Source organism: Balaenoptera acutorostrata, chromosome 11 (genome assembly GCF_949987535.1).
Source record: "Balaenoptera acutorostrata chromosome 11, mBalAcu1.1, whole genome shotgun sequence".
Lineage (NCBI taxonomy): Eukaryota > Metazoa > Chordata > Mammalia > Artiodactyla > Balaenopteridae > Balaenoptera > Balaenoptera acutorostrata.
The window spans coordinates 47,626,831-47,647,121 of record NC_080074.1 but is presented as its reverse complement, the minus strand read 5'-3'; the positions used below and the strand labels follow the sequence as shown (position 1 = coordinate 47,647,121).

At 36.8% G+C, this 20,291-nt stretch overlaps 1 protein-coding gene across 3 annotated transcripts in view; it reads right to left on the bottom strand.

The window, feature by feature from the left end:
* PTPRR (protein tyrosine phosphatase receptor type R) overlaps positions 1–20,291 on the bottom strand; it is a 297,821-nt gene that overhangs the window by 226,266 nt on the left and 51,264 nt on the right. For all 3 annotated transcript variants that reach the window (XM_057557387.1, XM_007195019.2, XM_057557388.1), the window contains one exon: positions 9,343–9,641. In XM_057557387.1, the coding sequence (XP_057413370.1) occupies positions 9,343–9,641 (299 nt within the window). The remainder of the gene's footprint in view (positions 1–9,342; positions 9,642–20,291) is intronic.

Here is a 20,291-nt window from a genome sequence, read left to right as displayed (position 1 = left end):
AGTTTTGTTCCCAGTTCCTGAACTAACTCAAGTCATGAAGGTGAAAGGGGTATATTTTATTATTCCTAACAAGCCCTTTCACCCACACCTGACTTTATGTTAATGAGGTGACTTTTGGACCACCCATCCCCCTAAAGATGAGGGCACGTTGCCAGGAGAAATAACCTAATGATGAGAGGGACAGAATTTTCAGTCCAATCCCCCAGCCTCTAGGGAAGGGAGAAGGGTTGGAGGTTGAATCAATTACCAATGACCAACGATTTAATCAATCGTGCCTATGGAATGAAGCCTCTATAAAAACCCAAAAGAACAGGGTTTGGAGAGATTCCAGGTTGGTGGAGGTGCTTGGAGAGTGGCTCACCCAGAGAGGGCAGGGAAGCGCTGTGCCTCGTCTCACATAACTTGCCCTTTGCATCTTTCCATTTGCCTTTTCCCAAGTTATATTTTTTATAATAAACTGGTAATCTAGTGAGTAAAATGTTATCCTGAGTTCTGTGAGCCACTCCAGCAAATTAATTAAACCCAATAAAGGGGTCGTGGGAACTCCAGTTTATAGCCAGTTGATCAGGAACACAGGTAACAACCTGGATTTGTGATTGGCACCTGAAGTGGAAGGGGGAGGGCAGTCTTATAGGACTGAGCCCTTAACCTGTGGGATCTGATGTTCTCTCCAAGTAGACAGTGTCAGAACTGAATTAAATTGTGGGATACCCAGCTGGTGTCGCAGAATTGCTTGGTATGGCAATTCGCCCCCTGTTCACATTTGGTGGCCAGAAACGTCATGAGTGAAGTATTGAGAGTAATGTAGAGAGTAGAGGAGAAACACAGGAGGAATTCTTCCTTTGCTTTTTAGTGTTAGAAGTGGAATTTGCGGGCTTCCCTGGTGGCGCAGTGGTTGAGAATCTGCCTGCTAATGCAGGGGACACGGGTTCGAGCCCTGGTCTGGGAAGATCCCACATGCCACGGAGCAGCTGGGCCCGTGAGCCACAATTGCTGAGCCTGCGCGTCTGGAGCCTGTGCCCCGCGACGGGAGGGGCCGCGATAGAGAAAGGCCCGCGCACCGCGATGAAGAGCGGTCCCCGCACCGCGATGAAGAGTGGCCCCCGCTTGCCGCAACTGGAGAAAGCCCTCGCACGAACCGAAGACCCAACACAGCCAAAAATAAATAAATAAATAAATAAATAATAATAAGAAAATCCTTAAAAAAAAAAAAAAAAAAAGAAGTGGAATTTGCTATAACAGTTCTGGTTCACGAAAACATGTGGTTTGGGAAGAAAAAGGATGAAAGGGCAGGGGATAAGAACCTTTGATTCCTGGGCGGCCACGTGGTCAGCCATGGTATGAAGCAGCAGCTGTGCTGTGCTCAGTTACTAAAGATAAAAGTTACCAATGAGTAAGCTTCATAACTTTGCTTAGGGAGACAACCTTCTAGAGACTTTTAGCTCCTATGTTTTCTTAAAATGAGAGAAAGGAACAAATTGTATCTACCATCTGAGTTACAGGGATCATCTTGAGAAAACTAAGTCATATGCTGAATGGTGCCAATCCCATCATGCACTGGCAAGGCCAGATGCCCAGAAAGCCCAGTTTAACTATCCATTGGTAGTTAGACTTTAAATATAGCATTGTACAGTAAAAAAAAAAAAAAAAAAAAACAACTAAGAATGATTTATAGGTATTTATGATTAGAGAGTAACAGAGAAAGAAGAAAGGAAAGAAAGAAAGAGGTACAAAGTCATTCACAGAGGGTGCAAGAGAACAGTTCTTAACAACTAGAAAACCAAAGGTAATTTTTAGACAAGTAAATATTTGCTCCAAAGAAAAGATATCCTCTTTGTTTATCTGCAGACTCCATTTGTTTATACGTTATTGTGAAAAGTTTGGGCTAAAAGAAGAGTTTTTAAGCTCTAACATAATGAGACACAGCACTTTCCATCTTCTTCAATGAGAAGTCCTGAAATGGAATATGCTCTTAACAGAACATCCTTTTTTTTGTCCTGCTAACTTCTTTGACTGCTTTAAATATTTCCCTTGCTTGAGATTTAAGGTCTATAGAACACGCATAATTTGGCAAGTGCAAAAAAATAGATCCCATATTACAATTATATAGAGAGTTCATAAAGAAAGTAGTTTCCCTTAAGATAAGCTCTCTAAATTCTCTCAATATTAAGTAGGTAGTTGCAATGAAAAAAAATACTCTATTTGATATATTCAACATTTATTTCTCCTTCTCAGAATTAGTTGCCTTAACTTACTGAATGTGTTGGGAATATGTCAATACATAAAACTGTAAAATCTATTACACAATGGAATTTTTAGCAGCTCATAAAAGTGATGCTATATAAAGATAGTTAATGACATGGAGAAGTGTCCATAATATAAACTAAGTAAAAAAAACTATAAAACCTTATGCATGCAGATTGCATATTTTTATAAAAAATGGTCTACATCCACATATATATAAATGACCATATAGATACATACATCAAGATGACATTGTTATCTAACAGTTAAGGATTATTTTTACTTCCTCCTTTTCCTTTGCTATATTTCTAAATATTCTGAAACTCTATGAAAATGTATTCCTTTTGTAGTTAAAATAAAAACATTACTAAATATCCAATGTCCAATTAGTATGATCATTAAACCAGTTCTCTTAAGACGTCAATAATCCTAATGTTGAGTCTAATTATGCAAAACAAACAGATGTACTGCGTGGTCCAGTGTTGAAACTTCACATAGACATTGCCTAAGCTTGACCTCTAGCATTTCCAGAATGTGTTCCAGCATCCTCCTTGCTGCTCTAGTAGCTAGAAATGTAGAAAAGCAACAGATGGTGACAGTTGTGACTGTCAGGATGCCAAGCTCAAGAATGGAATTTCCACTTCAAGATGATTTTGCAGGGGTACAATAATATCTGGAGAATCTAAGCACAAAGTTTTCCAAAATGCAAACGTTTGGGATTTAAAAAGAAAGGTGATTATGTAAGAAGCTCTTATAGTTTAACATTAAGCCTTTAGGTTAAGAAAAGAGTAGAAAGTTAACCAGATACCTGAAGTAGATCACAGAATTTCTTCTTCTAGACTTTCTTAAAGTGAAATCTAATTTGACATTATAATTCATTTTTTATGATGATCTGTAGGATGGCCATTATAGGTCTTTCACCTTTTAACCTCTGGCTCCAACATGAACACCTAGCTATTGATGACTGTATTTTCAGAGCATGAGAATTTACATTATCATTAGCGTAAATAGAATATAATTCATAAAGTTAAATTTTCTGTTGGGAAAATTTATAATACTTTCCCAAAGCAAACCAAAAAATTAACTTACATTAAAAATTACATTAAAAATTAACATGTGTGAGTTTTGAAGTCACACAAATCTGAATTTGAATTCTGCCTCTAGCACTTTTTTTTTTTTGGATCCCCGACTCTATTAATTTTTTTTTTAACATCTTTATTGGAGTATAATTGCTGTACAATGGTGTGTTAGTTGCTGCTGTATAACAAAGTGAATCAGCTATACGTAGACATATATCCCCATATCCCCTCACTCTTGCGTCTCCCTCCCACCCTCCCTATCCCACCCCTCTAGGTCGTTGCAAAGCACTGAGCTGATCTGCCTCTAGCACTTTTTATTAAGCGATTAACCTGGAGAAAGTCATTGATTTGGGGCCTTGATTTTTTTTGTCTGTAAATTGTCATCTAATCATGAGGGGTTTTTTTTAATGCTCAAAGGTTCTTTGTTGACACAGTTTCTTCCACCTTTACAATATATGATGCAATTTCAGTAGCCATATGGTTTCAGCACACAGCTACCTCTCCTGCAGTTTATATGAGGTCCTTAAATCCTCATGTTCCCTGAACTTTATAGGTTGACGTGCATAACAAGCAATGACATAATACAAAGATTCTCCAATTTTGCTTTGAAGACTGTGACACCTAAACTCCAAGATAGTCCCCAGTGATCCCTGCCTCCTGGTATTCATGCCCTCTGCAGTCCCCTCCCCATGAGTGTGGGTGAGACCTAGCAACTCATTTCTAATGAATAGTACAGTGGAAATGATGGTGTGTGACTTGAAGACGAGGTCATACATGGCACTGTGGTGTCTCTCTCTCCTCACATATTCTGGGGGAAGCCATGTCTGAGCAGTCCTGTGGAGAGGTCCACGTGTTGAGAAACTGAAGCCTCCTGCCAATAGCCATGTGAGTGAGCTTGGAAGTGAATCCTTCAGCTTAGTCAAGTCTTCAAAGACTTAGCCCTGCCTGACAGCTTGACTGCAGTAAGCCCTGAGGCAGAACTACACAACTAATCTGCTCCCAGATTCCTGACCTTCAGCAACTATGTGAAGTAATAAATAGTCCTTGTTTTGAGCTGCTAGATGTTGAGGTAATATGTTATGCAACAATATACAACAAATACACAGACCAAATCCAAAATGATAAAGGTGGCAGGGTCTACAGGAAAAAAATGCCATTTTCAAGGAAGACAGGAAAGAAGTTTCTAAAATATAACTACATTTATTTGAAAATCAAGGAAAAGAACTACACATTTGATTGTTTTAATAAAAGTACTACCATATAAAAACATGGCAGAAATTTTTCTCTCAGGCTTTTATATTCATTTCTTCCAGGAACTTGGGTCTAGTGTCCCAGGACTGCATTGGAAGGCATCAGAGTCACATCCTACATTGCAGTAGACTTGTGTCTTATACCCATGTAGTATTTTGGACTTGGTATCTACTATATGGCCCTGAATACCCTTGACACATAATAATTCATAATTTTCCCAAAGCCTGCATTTGCTTCCCATGTTCTGTGAGTTTGCCCACCACGAGCAACTCACTTAGCCTATGTACTAATGTAGCTCTTCTGGTCCCGACCACATAAGCAGTCACTATCAAGAAGTATACAGGCTACAGTGGTTTTCACAAATTTGAAACATTCTTGGGATAAAATATCCTGGGTCCAACAGATTGCCCTAAATCACAGTCCTCATAGGCAAATAGTCTGGGTGTTAGGACACAGCCCAGGTACCTTAATTTTCTCCTGTGTCAGAGTGAATCTGCTGCCTTTTTGGGCCACTGTCAGAGAGTTTAGAGTATGACTTTAGTCACCCATGTTTTTGTACAAGAATCATATTCTTGAGGCCAAGTTGTAAGCTGTCATATCCTCATTATTTCTTGAAGGGGCTATCATGTCTTAGTAAAAACTGCAGTCTAGATCTCTGCTTTAGCATACATTTAGCTGCTATCTGGTGTCTATTCTGCCTTTGGTTGTTAATAGTGTTCCAATTTTTATTCAGGTAACCTCCCCTCTCATAAACAGATTATGGGTTTTTAGGGATGCTCTCGGGGTGAGGCATATGGTTTAGGTTTGAGATAATTTGCCTTATTTTATCACCTGGCCACAAACTGTTCAGGGATGAAGTAAGTAATTAACTTAAATTGGTCTGTAGGGATGCTCAGGATATTATTGACAGTTGTGAAAGACTCATTCTTTCCCACTGAATATGAACCTCCAAAGATAAAACTCCAGGAGTTTCAGGAAACCATGATAAGATGAAAAAGACAGAATCAGTCTGAGAATAAAGTCACTCCATGGAAAGCAGAGATGGGAGATTGATCTTGGCCAATTATTTGAGCCCTCGATCAAACTATATCTAAAGCTAGATATACTACAGAAGTGTTGTTATTTGAACCATGAAATGTTCTATAGTTTTGATTGGGTTCTTGTCACTTGCTACAAAATATTCTTAACCATTAAGCCTTCCCTGACATGGAAGAATTCCAGGGGTAGTTATACAGCTTAAACTCACCTTTTGGGACATTCACTATACTAATACAAAATTATGATTAAACTAATTTGTCTATTAAAAAACAATTATTTATCCACATCACATAACACACTAAATGCTACAAAATTTATTTACTGTAGCAAAGAAATGAGAAGGCAAGACTTTCAAAGCCCTTCAAATCACATCTAGGAATTATCTGTTTACCTGCGAGTTGAAGCTCAAAAACTTGGTCAACAGCAGAACCAAGTTGAGGAGAGGCATAAACCAGAGCTCAGGATGTAACTGAAACACAGAGCTATCCAGAGCTTTTGGCTTTAATGGTCTTTGAAATCAACCACTTGATAAAAATCTTTGCAAAGAATGTTTTGTGTCAAAAACAAGAGAATGTCTGTCTGGGTGATGGTCTGGGTGAGTGGTGAGCAAGACAAGAAGCTTCAGGATTCTAGGAATCTCACAGCGACCATCTCAGGCTCTTGCAGACTCCCCATCATCTTCTCATGTGCTCACAGAAGTCTTCCCACTGCCCCCAAAACTGCCACTATATCTTCTCTTTTCTCCTCCTTCTCCTTCTCCCTCTCTTCCCTCCTTCCCTCCCTCCATCCCTCCCTTCCTTCCTCTCCTGTCCCCTTCCCTTTCCCCTTTCCCTTCCCTCCCCTCCCGTCCTTCTTCTCCCCTTTCCTTCCTCATCCTCCTCCCCTTCTTCCTCCTTTCCTCCTATTCCTTCCCTTTATTTTCCTTCCTTCAAGGAAAGGAGTAATCCATAATCTCCCCATCCTTTATATTCCAAAGCCTTCCTATTCCTCAGTTCTCTCATACTTTGCCCAAGCTAAAATGTTCTTCACCCAGCAACCTATGCTGAACTTGCTGAACTGGAAAAGCCTGCATCTGCTTCCACTCTACCATTTTCCCTCACACCCCGGGGTTCCCTCCTTCCTAAAGTGGTAGTCTTGTGGCCTGATGTATATTGATGTAATTCTCAGCACACATTTGGTTAAAGCCATTTTTTTTTCTCCTACCACAGCCTTGACCTTGAGGACATTCATATTCCCTGTATATTGCATTTGCACAAAAATCTTAATAACAGTTTCTTAATTGAACCTCTGGAACATAATTAGAATGCTTTGGGATAAACATTCTAATTGTACTGTCCTCTCCTTGGAATAAATAAACTGCATATTTTCCTGACTATAAAAGAAAGAAGATAAAGGAAAAAATTCATTTGTGGACAAATGTTCTTATGAAATGCTTTGTGCCAGAAATTGGGAATCAGGAAAGGAGGAGGGATACATGCATCTTTCATGTTCCTGTTAAATTTTTAATTTTAAAACTCATGGTTTTGATGATGTCAGAAATAAGTGAGAGAGGAAGAAACAAGTGATCTCTCCTCTGAGCTAGAAAGATTTAAAAGTTAGGTACTTGTATATTTTGGAAGCTGAGAGTGGCTTTTCACTCTGGCTAAAAAAAAATCGCAATAATTTCCCCAATTCAGGAAATGAATACTCATTAATACTGCTCATTTTGGTATAAATTAAGCCACAGAATAATTCTTTGGTACCACAAGAATTCTTTAGGTACCATATATTACACACACACACACGTATGCAAACACATATCAATTACTCCACCAAAATCATTTAGCAGCTGAAATATCTCCCTTTCATCATGTACGTTCCATTCCTAAATCTCTTTTCTGTAAAGCATGAACTTTCAAATCCGGTGATAGTTGGTTAAATGTTGACCCTCTGCTTTTTTGAGTAAGCTGAAAATTATTGAGTTATTTAAAAATAACTCCACTTCCCTGGTTTTCCTACTAAGTCACCATGTGCATAAGTAATGTAAGTGGATTACAGGAAACATTAGCACTAGCAATGGTTGTTGCAAGCCACCAGCGCCATGGCACCGTTAGAGACTAGATCAAGAGAGGTTAGGGAAGGCGAATGCTGCAAAATCGCCCATTGCCTTCATGTCACCATCACCCAAAAGAAAAAGCACAGCTTCCTCATGAATCTCCAAACCACAAATGAGCTAAAAGTGAAATGACCTGCCAGAGTTCCTCACTGATGCCTTTTATTCTCCATAATATTAAATTAACTAGACAGTACATGACATTACAAGATAGAACAAACCTCTTGATCCATAATTCACAGCAACTTTAAGAGTTGATGACTATGGGTGGATGACGGTCACTAGAGGAAATATCTCTCCTGAACCTGAGCATTAGCACAGGCATATCCAGATACAGCGACACCATTAACATCATTTATCTTCACTCAATAGACAGAGTGCATGGCTTTCACCTTCAGAACATCTGTTACTCATGTAAATGCAGAAAAGTTGTTCAAGTATTTCAGGAGGCCAAATGACCCACATATTTTCTCTTAACAAGAGCTCATCTTATGTTCTCTATTTATGATTTTTATTGGCTTACCAACATTTCTCCCCAGACATTTCCCAAGCAAAACTAGAGACTCCATTTCACTTGTAGATATACCAAATGATGGGTATTTCTAGATATCCCGAATGATGGCCAGATCATAATAAATATTGAATGGATGTTAGTTGAAAACATCAATGAATGGATCTTTGATTCTCAATACTAAGTGTCCTATATGTAGTAGATTAAAAAAATAAAGAAAAGAAAAAAAGCTTATTAATTTTAATTACATTAGGTTTATAGAGAGGTTGCCAAAATGCAAACATGGTTTCATTGAATCATCTTGCCTTAAAAGTCAACATATTTGGTCATGGTTGGGAGCAGAAGTGCAATTAACAACCACTTAGCTATACTGACTTGTAGTTTTAATGTGGATCCTCCTATTGTAATTTTAAACTTGAGAGGGACTATAGTCCAAACAGTGTGTCAACCTTAGCATGTGTTTAAACTATGATACTTCCACAAATTGGGAACCTCTGGCCTGGTTACATACCCTAAGAATACAAAAATGGACCCATTACATCGCCTTGATTAATAAAAGGTGATGCTTGTCCAGTGATATTAGGAATATTTTCCATCAATTACTTCCAAACCATCTTATCTACTCCAGTTATAGAACACTCTCCTCCCTGTACATCACTCTCTCCCTTTCAGGGTCTCTTCATTTCTTGCAATTTGAGTCAAGTGACCAGAAGATCTTTAATAAGTACTATTTATTTACATAAACTGAGACTCAGGCCTATCTGCTTAGAACAGATTATCACAGAAGTCAGGAGGCTCCGTACAGGATATGATCCAATGTAACTGTAAGGACTTCCTGAAGCAATTTTTTGTTCAAATTATTAAACACCTACTATGCATGTTGCATTGTGCTGTGTAGAGAAGATACAGACAAGGTTTCTTATTTTATGGGCTTACGTTCAAGAGGAAGCCAACAGATAATAATCAAGTAACCAAAAAGAAATACCAGAGAATAAGAAGTGCTATGGTAAATAGTCATTGAGATCCAATGATAACTATTCACCATTAGGTTTTGCTTGCTTGTTTGTTTCAAAGTATCAACCACAGAGGAAACCATCGCATGAGCATCAGTTAAATGCAGTACTTACCACCACAATCACATTTGCTGCTGGGATTGGAAGGTTTTCCACTTCAAGGTCTTGACCAGCCATGGCCAGCAGGTTGAGAGATGGGTCATACGCAGGTCTAGGAAATGCTGAATTAACAATTTGGTGGCGTTTGCTTATTTGAGCTTTAGAAGAGGAATGGTAGCTATGTTTCTGTATCTTTTGTGGAGCTATATCCAGGCTCTTCTCAATGTCTTGTGAATGGTGATAAATGAAGGCTGGCTTCCCACTCTTCTTCTGATGAATTGCCAAAAAGTGATCATTATTTCTTGAAAGGCACCCTGAAAGGGGGAAGAAACAGAAACGAAAATCAAAGACCTTATTCAGTAAGTTGAATAGAATATCTGATAAAGAGAATTACTCGTTCTTAGGAAGCTTTAAGGATTGTGAAGGATTTAGATCAGTTCATCTCCATTTTTGTCCCTGCTCCATTATCTCTGACAAAGAGAACACACTTGGTGGTATGGAGGCATCTCAGAGACTTTGGGTGGACAGAAGTGGGTATAGTTTGAAAAAGTGCTATTTAAAAGATATTCTAATGCCTCTTTTAGTTAGGAATTTTCTCCTTTATCTAAGCTCATGGTTGTAATACCCCATTGAGCATCTCTTCTTAGATGTGCTAACTGTCCCTCAAATGACAACCATTTATATCATATTCAAGCTTTCTTCCCTTTAATCAATAGCATTTCACACAATTCTTATTTTATACTTCTTTTATCCTACTTATAGTCAATTACGTGGAATTTTTAAGATACTTATAGACTATTTTAAGCTGACTAAGGGCAGGAATCTGAGTATACGCATTGTAGTAGCAACTTCCAGTTGTGTAATGATATCCATTCTCTCCTTCTTACTTAGTAATATGGCCATCTAGATAAAGTAGCACATGCTCCTTTATTTCTTCTGTTAGGTAAATATCCACTGACTTGAATAACTTTTTCTTATTTGTCATTGGCCACAGGAGGAAACAGATAACATACACATGTGAGTCAAAAGAATATCACTAGGTCAAACACCAGTTAGAAAAGTAAACTTAAGACCTTCTATATAAGATGATAAGCAGATTGAACAGATCACAACATAGTAATGCCACCCACACTGTCCTAGCGACCCAAGGCACCACAGATTTTCCCTGGGTATGCCTATGGCAACAATAGCTGTACAAGTGCTGTCCTTAGAAGATTACTTCCCTCCTTTTATAAGAATTCTGGGGTGCCTAGAATTCTTACTGAATATTTATAGTAGAGGAATTGCTAGTTTTTACAGCTTTTCCCATCCATCAAGCCTCTGTGACCAGCATATATTTCTAGCACCTTCAGCAATCCTGTCTTACCAGTATGCTGTCAAATTTCACTTAGATAGGAAGACAGGTTATTTTTTCAGTCAGCTCAAGTGCTTTCACCATGATGTAATAGTTTGGAAATCATTGGGTCCCAGGGACTTTAGGCTTTTACAGCATTCAAATCACAAATACATTTCACGTGAATTCTGAGATAGTCATATTGGGTTGGCCAAAAAGTTCATTCGGGTTTTCCTTACGGTGTTACAGAAAACCCGAACGAAATTTTTGGCCAACCCAAGAGAAACTAGTCCTCATGTCTTCAATCCTGAGCATGCTGAATTGACTGTAACTTTTTTTTTTTTAAAGAAATCAAGCTACCATAATTTGCCAAAGATGATGATTGGACAGTGTGACCTTGAAATGACTGTAAACTTTGTTTCTCTGAATGAAATAAGAGTTCCTCAGGTTTGGAAATGACATTGTCATTAGGAACATATGTAAATGAATATGGTCCTTCACTGTTAATATTCTTGCAGTGTTTTATTAATGGAGAATGGTGCTATAATATTTTAGATGTATATTAACTTTCTGACCACAAATGTTTGTTTAGTGTTTTACTAAAAGTAATTCACTAAATGATACTGTAACACATGTCCTACAGCATTTCCATACTACAAGTGAAGTTTCCTCCCTCCCCTATTAAAGGACTGAGTCTGACATTGTGAAGAGCAACATTGACATGGTCACCTTGGGGTTAAGAAATAGAACACACATATTATTTTTATCCTAGTTGACTTTTTAAATACTCCTCATTTAAAGATGGTCCCTTGTTTCAGGAAAGGCATACTGCATACTTGAATGAATTTGGGTTTTTCACCTGAGGGATTGGCTCTTCTACCAAAAAGAGGAACCTATAACATTCAGTAGCATGGCAACTATATCTAACATGATAGTGTTATCGAAATAGTCATGCTAATAAAAATTAACATGCAAAAAAAGCTTGCAAGATTCGGGAAGCAAAAAAAAAAAAAAAAACAAACAAACCCATAGTGGGGGATGGCGAAGAATTTCACTAAGAAAGAGAAGCGGCTCAGAAGATCAGAGAATGAAGATTTACGAAGAGGGGAAAAGTGAACGAAGAACTGAGAAAATTACACAGTTATCTTCAATCTTTCTTTTTATATGATATCAATCACAGAAAACCTTTTCAGAGCAATAGAATAGGTGAGTCCAACTAACAAATGTCTCTTGTGCTAAAACTGGCCTACAGGGAAAGGTAAAAAAATCTAATTTTAAGTGCAGTTGAAACACAACTAAAATTTCCCAGCCCTATCCAGTTGTATATGTGAAAGGACTTAGTCCTGCTTTGTCCTTGAGTAATGAGAACCAAGATGGCAGCACAATATTAGGAACCCCACCATAGTCATTAGGTAAGAAAAAGTTTTTCAAAGTGTTGTGCTTAGATCCTTACATCAGAATTACCTGGGATATTAAGATGCAGATTCCCAGATCTTAGCCTAGTACTACCATAGCAGATCTCTGGATATGTAGCCTACAAATCTGGATTTCTAATTGAAAGTTTCTCACATTCCAACCCTGAAGTTGAGGACCACCAAGCTAGTATCTGGAATAAGTTTTATTTTTTCTGTCTTCAAACGTTACCCATCTATCATCACCTCCTTCACTTTGACGTTATAAATATACTCAAGTAAACATTTTGGAAATGTTAAGATTGAGATGTCTATTAAATATCAAAGTGGAGATGTTGAATTAGAAATTTAATAAATGTTTAGTTCATGGTTGGAGAGAGAGAGAGATTTGTGTCATCCAATACGGATAAAATTTAAAGTCAAGTGACTGGAGATTGATTGAGAAGAGAAGAGTATATAGGACAGAACTCCTGGTAGAATTACAATATTTCGTGTCAAGGAGCTGAATGAAATGGAGCCAGCAAAGATAAATGAGAAGGAATGGTAGTAAAGTAGGAGGAAAACCAAGAAAGAGTAGTTCGTAGAAGATTAAGCAAAAAAATGTTTTAGAACCTGCATGCATTATAGGGTCTTAGACAGAAGCAACTGAAAAATCAATCTTATAGTGATGTCTCTAGAAACTAGAATATAAATGGAATTTCCACGTGTTTCCATGCAAGCTAAGTCACACTGAAGACACACTCATAGACTTAAAAAATTACAAGGCACATGGTGACTATTGCCATGAGAGATGGTCAGAAGATGGAGAAGTAGGAAGATTCTTATCTAAGAAAGAATAAATAAAAGAGAAAAATAAAGGGGCCTTCAAAATAAGTTAATCAAAACATCCAAAGAGATAAAAGAGAAAAATAAGAATAAGGGATTTGAGGAAAAGAGAACAGGCATGTTTCAATCCAAGTGGAAATCATAGAAATGAAAACTATCATAATTGATGAAATGCAATATATGGGTTAGACAGTAGACTAGACACCACTGAATAGAGAATTGGTAAGTTGGAAAAGTTTCGGTAATAATTCAGAAAGCAGCACAGAGAAATTAAGAGAGGAAATAAGAAAAAGAAGGTAAGAGATTGTAGTGGACTGTTCAGATGGGACTCTAAGACCCATACCTACTGGCATTCATGCCCATTGAGAGTGAGCAAGATCTTGCTCTTGACTTACTTCTAACCAACAGGTGATGGGATGTCATTTAGCATTCCTGCTAAAAAAGATGTGACTTCTGTGTTGCTGGGAAACTCCAGCTGACTTTGATGAAGCAAGTTGCCATGTTGGAGAGGTCCATGTGAAGAATGAGGCTTCTAGCCAAAATCCAGGGAAGAACTGAGGTTCTCAGTTGCAACAACGACTGAGGAACTGAATCCTATCATGTAAATGAGCTTGGAAGCAAGTCTTTCCTCAGTTGAGCTTTCTCCTAGGAGCCTAGTGCAGGCCAACACTTTAACTGAAGTCTAACGAGACATCTTGAAGCAGAAGTCTCAGTTAAGCCACGGCCAGATTTCTGACTCACAGAAACTGAGAAATAATAAATATATATTGTTTTAATCTGATAAATTTTCGGGCAATTTGTCATGCAGCAACAGGACACTAATGCAGAAAGACTGAGTGATACTGAAGATAACGTGATAGGTTGTAAAATACCTTTAATAGCATTGAAGACATGAAGCATTAGAAAAATTGAACATTTTACACGATTTAAGGAGGGAAGTGATAATATAAAATTTATATTTCTCAAAAATTACTCTGGCTATACAAGAAAATAGATTGGGAGGAAGCAAGACTAAGTGCAAAGGTACCAGGTAAAATATTTTAGATGACAGGAGAATAGCCCAGACAAGGTGGCAGTAGAGGGACAAAGCAGAGACAAATTCCAGAAGTGTTAAGACATAGGAATTGACAAAAAAAAAGGGGGGGAATAAATTAAGTTATTGAGTTAATGTTGTAGGAAGGAACCAGCAGTAGATATTTAAGGATAATTCTATTTTTAGTCAGCAACCCAACGTATGGAGGTGCCCTTTACTGAGACAGAGAAATGTGATTCTGTGGTGCCTACAATATAAAGAAGCAGAACCATCTAGGAAGCAATTATGTTTATGTGGAACTCAGAAGAAAGTTCTGGACTAGAGATAAATACTTAAAAACCATAAGCATAGTAATGGAAAACTGAGTGCCTGAGTGATGAGACTGCCTTGTGGAATAAGAAGAATTATGAGTCTGCAGCAAAGACCCAGAGGAGGCCACATTTAAGGAGCAGTTGGAGGATGAAGAAGAAAAATTAGAGATTGTGGAAGTATGGAAGCCATGGGAAGAGTACCAAGGATGTGTGATTGTCAGTGTCCAGTGTCCAGTCTGAGAGTTCAAACAAGACAACCCTGAACACTTACATGGGATTTACTGATTTAAAATTCATCAGTGGACGGCTGAGCCTGGATATTCAGAGGACCAGATTCAACATGGAAAAGGTTTGGGGACAGCATTCTAGAAGCACAAACCAAAGCACCCTCCCTGTTGAGTCCTTGAACAAAAGTAAAATAATTTTAAAGGGTTTAAAAGGGTATGAAAGATTCTGAGTCTGGGTAAGATGGAGCAAACACACTCCGCCTTGTTGCTTACATTAAATAGAGCTATAAAACCTGAACAAAATGCATAAAACAGCTATCTGAGAACTCTGGAAAGTAAACAGTAGCAGAGGGATTGGGGATTAAGAACAGAATTCAAAATTCCACAACATCAGCAGTAAGTTTACCATCTCCCCCTGCCCCCAGTATCCTCTAGCCAACCCATAGTGGACACCAAAGTGCAGACAAAGACAGCTCCAGGAGAAAATAAATACAACACCATAATTTGTGGGATGCAGCTGAAGCAGTGCTTAGAGGAAAATTTATAGCATAAATGCTTATATTAGAATTTAAGCTTCCACTTTAAGAAACGAGAAAAAAGAAGAGCAAAATAAATGTAAAGTATGCAGAGGAAAGAAATTAAAAAGTTAAAAGCAGAAATAATTACATTGAAAAAAGGAAAACAATAGTGAAAATCAATGAGACAAAAGCTGATTCTTTGAAAAACATCAATAAATTGATAAAACTCTAGCAAGATTGACAAAGAAGTACAGAAGACACAAATTACCAAAATCAGATGAAAGAAAATCATTAAATACCCAGTAGACATGAAAAGGATAATAGGAGAATACTATGTATAATCCTTTGCATATACATTCAACAATTTAGATGAAATGACCAATTCCTCAAAACCCACAAACTAAAGAAACTCACCCAAGATGAAATACCTGACCTGAATTGTCCTAAAATTATAAAAGAAATTGAATTCCTACTTAAATTTTTTTTCTGAAAAAGAAATCTTCAGGATCAAATAGTTTCACTGGTAAATTTAAACATTTAAAGAAAAAATTAACTTCAGTTCCAAACAACCTCTCCCAGAAAATAGAAGAGAAGGGCACACTCCCCAAATCATTTATGAGGCCAAAATTACTCTGATAACAAAACAAGAAAAAGTCAGTACTAAAAAAAAAAACAAACTATAGACCAATATCACTCATGAATACAGGTGCAAAACTCCTCAAGAAAGTATTAGCAAATTGAATGCAGAAATATAAAGGATAATACACCATAACCAAGTAGGGCTTATCCTGGGAATGTAAGGCTGCTTCAATATTTGAAAACCAATCAATGTAATCCATCATATTGACAGTCTAACAATGGAAAACCACATCATACCATTTGATGCAGAAAAAGCATTTGACAAAATTCACATCGACGCATAGTAAAAAAGTTAAGCAAACTAGAAATAGAAGGGAACTTCTTCAGCCTTGTAAAAGGCACCTGCACAAAACCCCACAGCTAACATTAGGTTTAATGGTGAAAGACTGAATGCTTCCTTCCCTTAAGATAGAGGACAAGGCAAGTATGATACTCTTAACACTTCTATACAATGCTGTACTGAATGAAAGTCCGAGTTACTGCCATAAAACAAAGAAAAGAAGTAAAAGGCATACATATTGGAGAAGAAGAAACAAAACTGTTCTATTTGCAGATAGCATGATTGTCTCTGTATAAAATCCTAAGGAACTCATCAAAATTTTTGTAGATCAGGTGAGTTTAGCAAGTTAATAGAATATAATGTCAACCTATGAAAATCAATGGCATTTTCTAAGCTAGCAATGTACAATTCAAAACTGAAATTTAAACAAATCTACAACAGTTGCAAAAAACAAAATATTTATGTATAATTCTAACAAAACATGTACAGGATATATATACTGAAAACTACAAAATGCTGAGAAAGTAAAACAAGAAGACCTGAATAAATAGACAGACATACTGTGTTCATGAATTGGAAGACTCTACATAATGAGGATGTTAATTATCCCCAATTACAATAAAAATTCAAGCAGAATTATATATATAATATACATAATTATATACAATACATATTATATATAATTTTATATGTATATAATTATATATATATATATATGAGAGATTGATGCTAAAATAGAATAGCTGAAACAATTTTTCAGATGAAGAATAAAGGTGGCAGAATAATACTGCCCAATTCTGACTTACTATAAAGCTAATAGTAAGTAATTAGTAATCAGTATAGTGTGGTATTAGCAAAGGAAGAGGTACATAAATCAATGGAACAAAATAGAGTTCAAAAATAGATCCAGAAAAAAATGTCATCATTTGATTTTTGACAAAGATGCAAAAACAATAAAAGATAGTCTTTTCAAAATGATATTGGAACTATAGGACAACTGTTCACAACAAAATGAATCTTTACACAAAATGAATCTTTGAGTTCATACAAAAATGAACTCAAAAAGGATCACAGATTTAAACATATAATGTATGACTATAAAACTTTTAGTAGAAAATATAGGAGAAAATTTGTATAACTAGGGTTAGGCAAAGAGTTCTTAGATACGACACCAAAATCACAATCCATAAGGGAAAGAATTGATAAATTGGACTGCAGCAAAATAAAGTTTTGCTCTGTGAAAGACACTGATAAGAGAATAAAACAGCAAGCTGCACAGTGGGAGACAATTTTGCAAATCACATATCCAACAAAGGACTAATAATGAGAAAAAATAAAGAACTCGAAAAACTCAACAGTAAGAAAACAAACCAATTTTAAAAAAATGGGCCAAAGATTTGAACAGACACATTATTAAAGATACATGAATGGCAAATGGGCACATGAATATCTGCCCAGTAAGGAAATGCATATTAACACTGTGACATGATACCACAACATACCTCTTAGAATTGCTAAAATGAAAAATACTAACAATACTCAGTAAACAAATTTTTGTAGCAGCTGTATTCATAATTGCTCTCAAATGGAAACAACTTAATTGTTCTTCAATGGATGAATGGAAAACAAACATATACATCTAGATAATGGAATATTGCTCATCAATTTTAAAAAATGAACTATTGATGCTCAAAACAACTTGGATGAATCCCAAAGGCATTAGGCTGAGTAAAGGAAGACAGTTGCAAAAAGTCTCATGATTCCATTTATAGAACATTCTTGAAAAAAAAAAAAAACTAGTGATGGAGGACAGATGAATGGTTATTAGGGCTTATCGGCTGAGGAGCAGGGAGATTGCATTAAGGAGTTTTTTGGGGCGACTGAACTTTTCTGTATTGTGATTACATGAATCTATATATGTGCTAAAATTCATAGAACTATATACACCGAAAAAGTCTATAGATTATGCTATGTTATGTTTTGTAAGCTACTTCTTTCATTCAAAACTGTATCAAAACATCTTTTTTCATCACTAAATATAAATCTATCTCATTAACAAATGATTGATAAATGTATAGAAAGTAGTTTCAGTGTCTGTGTGTAGGAGAAAGCTAGATTTAATTGGATTGAGGATCAAGTGGGAGATAAATGAGAAACAACACATATGACAACTTTTGCAACCAGCTTGGGTGTGATACGACAATCACAGTGTGTTATCAGGAAGGGAAGGAGGGTTGAGGGATTTTTTTTCAAGATAGAAGAGATCCTAGTACATTCAATGCTTAAAGTGAAGGAGCTAGTTGAGAAGGAGTGGTTGAAAATATAGGAGAAAGCAGATGGATAATCTGCAGACTGAGCTCCCCCAGAAGATTTGAGGAGGTGGGATCCAGAGCACAGGCAAGGGGATGAAGTTTGGATTGCAGGGAGGTATTTCTTCCATTATAATATGGGGATAAGGGAGAGGTGGGAAGATGAAGGATGTTAATGGGTTTGGTGGTGGAAGTTGAGCAAGTTTTCTTCTGATGGCTTCTATCTTCTCTGTGCAGAAGGGAATGAATCATAAGAGAGAGGACGAGGTAAGAAAGACTGGAGGTTCCAGGAGAATGCAGAAGGATTGAAACAGTTCTTGTAAAGAATGAGAGAGAAAGTTGATATGAGATGTATAGTAGGATTCCTCATCTTCACTGAGAGCTCAGTGACAATTTTCTCCACTTCTAAGGGACAGAGCGTCTCTCACAGAATGTTTAGTGAATAGCTTGTCAAAGATACTTATCTGCATTTAAAATAAAAGTACGTTTATCATAGGAGGAACATTTACATGAGAATAACCAGTTTTGATGTTCATAAAATTCCACAATTGAAATTTCATTCTGGATATGACCTTGATAATCTCTGAAGAGATCTTCAACAAAGGAAAGAGAAATGTATGAAATTACAATGTTAAATTTGAGTACATTATGATTCATTATTTCAAATTCAATGTTGGTAATTCCTAGATGCACAAGGTAGAATGGCCTTGCATACACCCTCTCAGAATAAATCCTTGTATTTCAGGTGTTTAAATCAGTGTCAGTGACTTGTGAAAGGAACAAAAGGACGAAACAGTGGTCACCAAAGAGACTTGAAAAAGTGAACAATCAAAAAAGGGCAACTTTGTTCTCTGATTATTTTGTAAAAGGACAATCATTGTTTTTCAAGGATTGCCAGCACTTTCTTCTCTAGAAAGGAGATATAAATGGATAACATCAAGGAAGTCCCTTGGGAATTTCTACATGAGAAATGACAAGGTTCTCATTTGATTTGTAAATGCCTCTCAGGAAAAGTTAAAAATACACAAGTACCAGTGGAAGTTTACTTAGAAAATGCCAATTGATAGTACTGAGAAAGGAAAGAAACATACTTTTTTAAAAAAGCAATGGAATAAGAAATAAGGGACCTAGATTGTTGCTTCAATACCCACCCCCTCTCATCTATGTGAACTTGAGCATGTGTCCTCAACCGCTCTAAGCCTCAGTTTTCTCATCAGAAAGTGAAGGTGGTTCTTATAGATCTACAACCAGATTAGAAACGTACTTCAGTAAAAGAGAGCCTCAATTCAGTTACATTCACGTGGTGCTGATTTTTTCCAAAGAGATTTAAGTTTTTCCATAAGTACAATATAGGACCCTTTGGGAACTTAAAGGAGCAGGGGTTTCCAGAAGCACTATCCTTGGATGTAAGGAGGCTAATATTAAAACTACTCTTCCAGTTATTCTATAATTCTATTGGTAATGCTAACCCATGAGGTCACCATGGCACTAATCTCCAGTTAGTAGCACCCACAGTACCAACACTGAATCTTCCTGGTGAACATTATAGCCGTCCCAGGATGTGACAACTGAGGTCTGTTAGAATAACCTCCCAGGTATAACATGTGCTCACTCCTACTAATCTTAATAGCAAATTATATCAGTGTTTTGAAAGACTCCACTATGGCTCTGTCTGTATATAAAGCTAATTTTGTAAAATTCAGTTTGTGTGTCTTAGTTATGTTCTTACAACATATGTTATATGTATGTATGCATATATTTATATGTGTACACATTTGTCTTGTGTCCTGACACCAAACAACCAATTTGACAAAAAAAAGTACATCTTTAGGCCAGTAGTTCTGTCATAAAAAGTAAAATAAAATGAAATGTGTTTCTAAAAGATAACAAATACGAATTTTAATTGAATTATAATTATATTTATGAAAATTGTAAACAATCATGGGCCCTCCAAAAAAGAGCTTGTTATTGAAAGAACACCTCCCTCCAGAAATGTTTTTCCTAAAATCTAGTCTATGCACTGGTCTCTAGGATGCGAAAATATAATCCCGTGGGGAAGCTCTGCATCTTTTTCTGA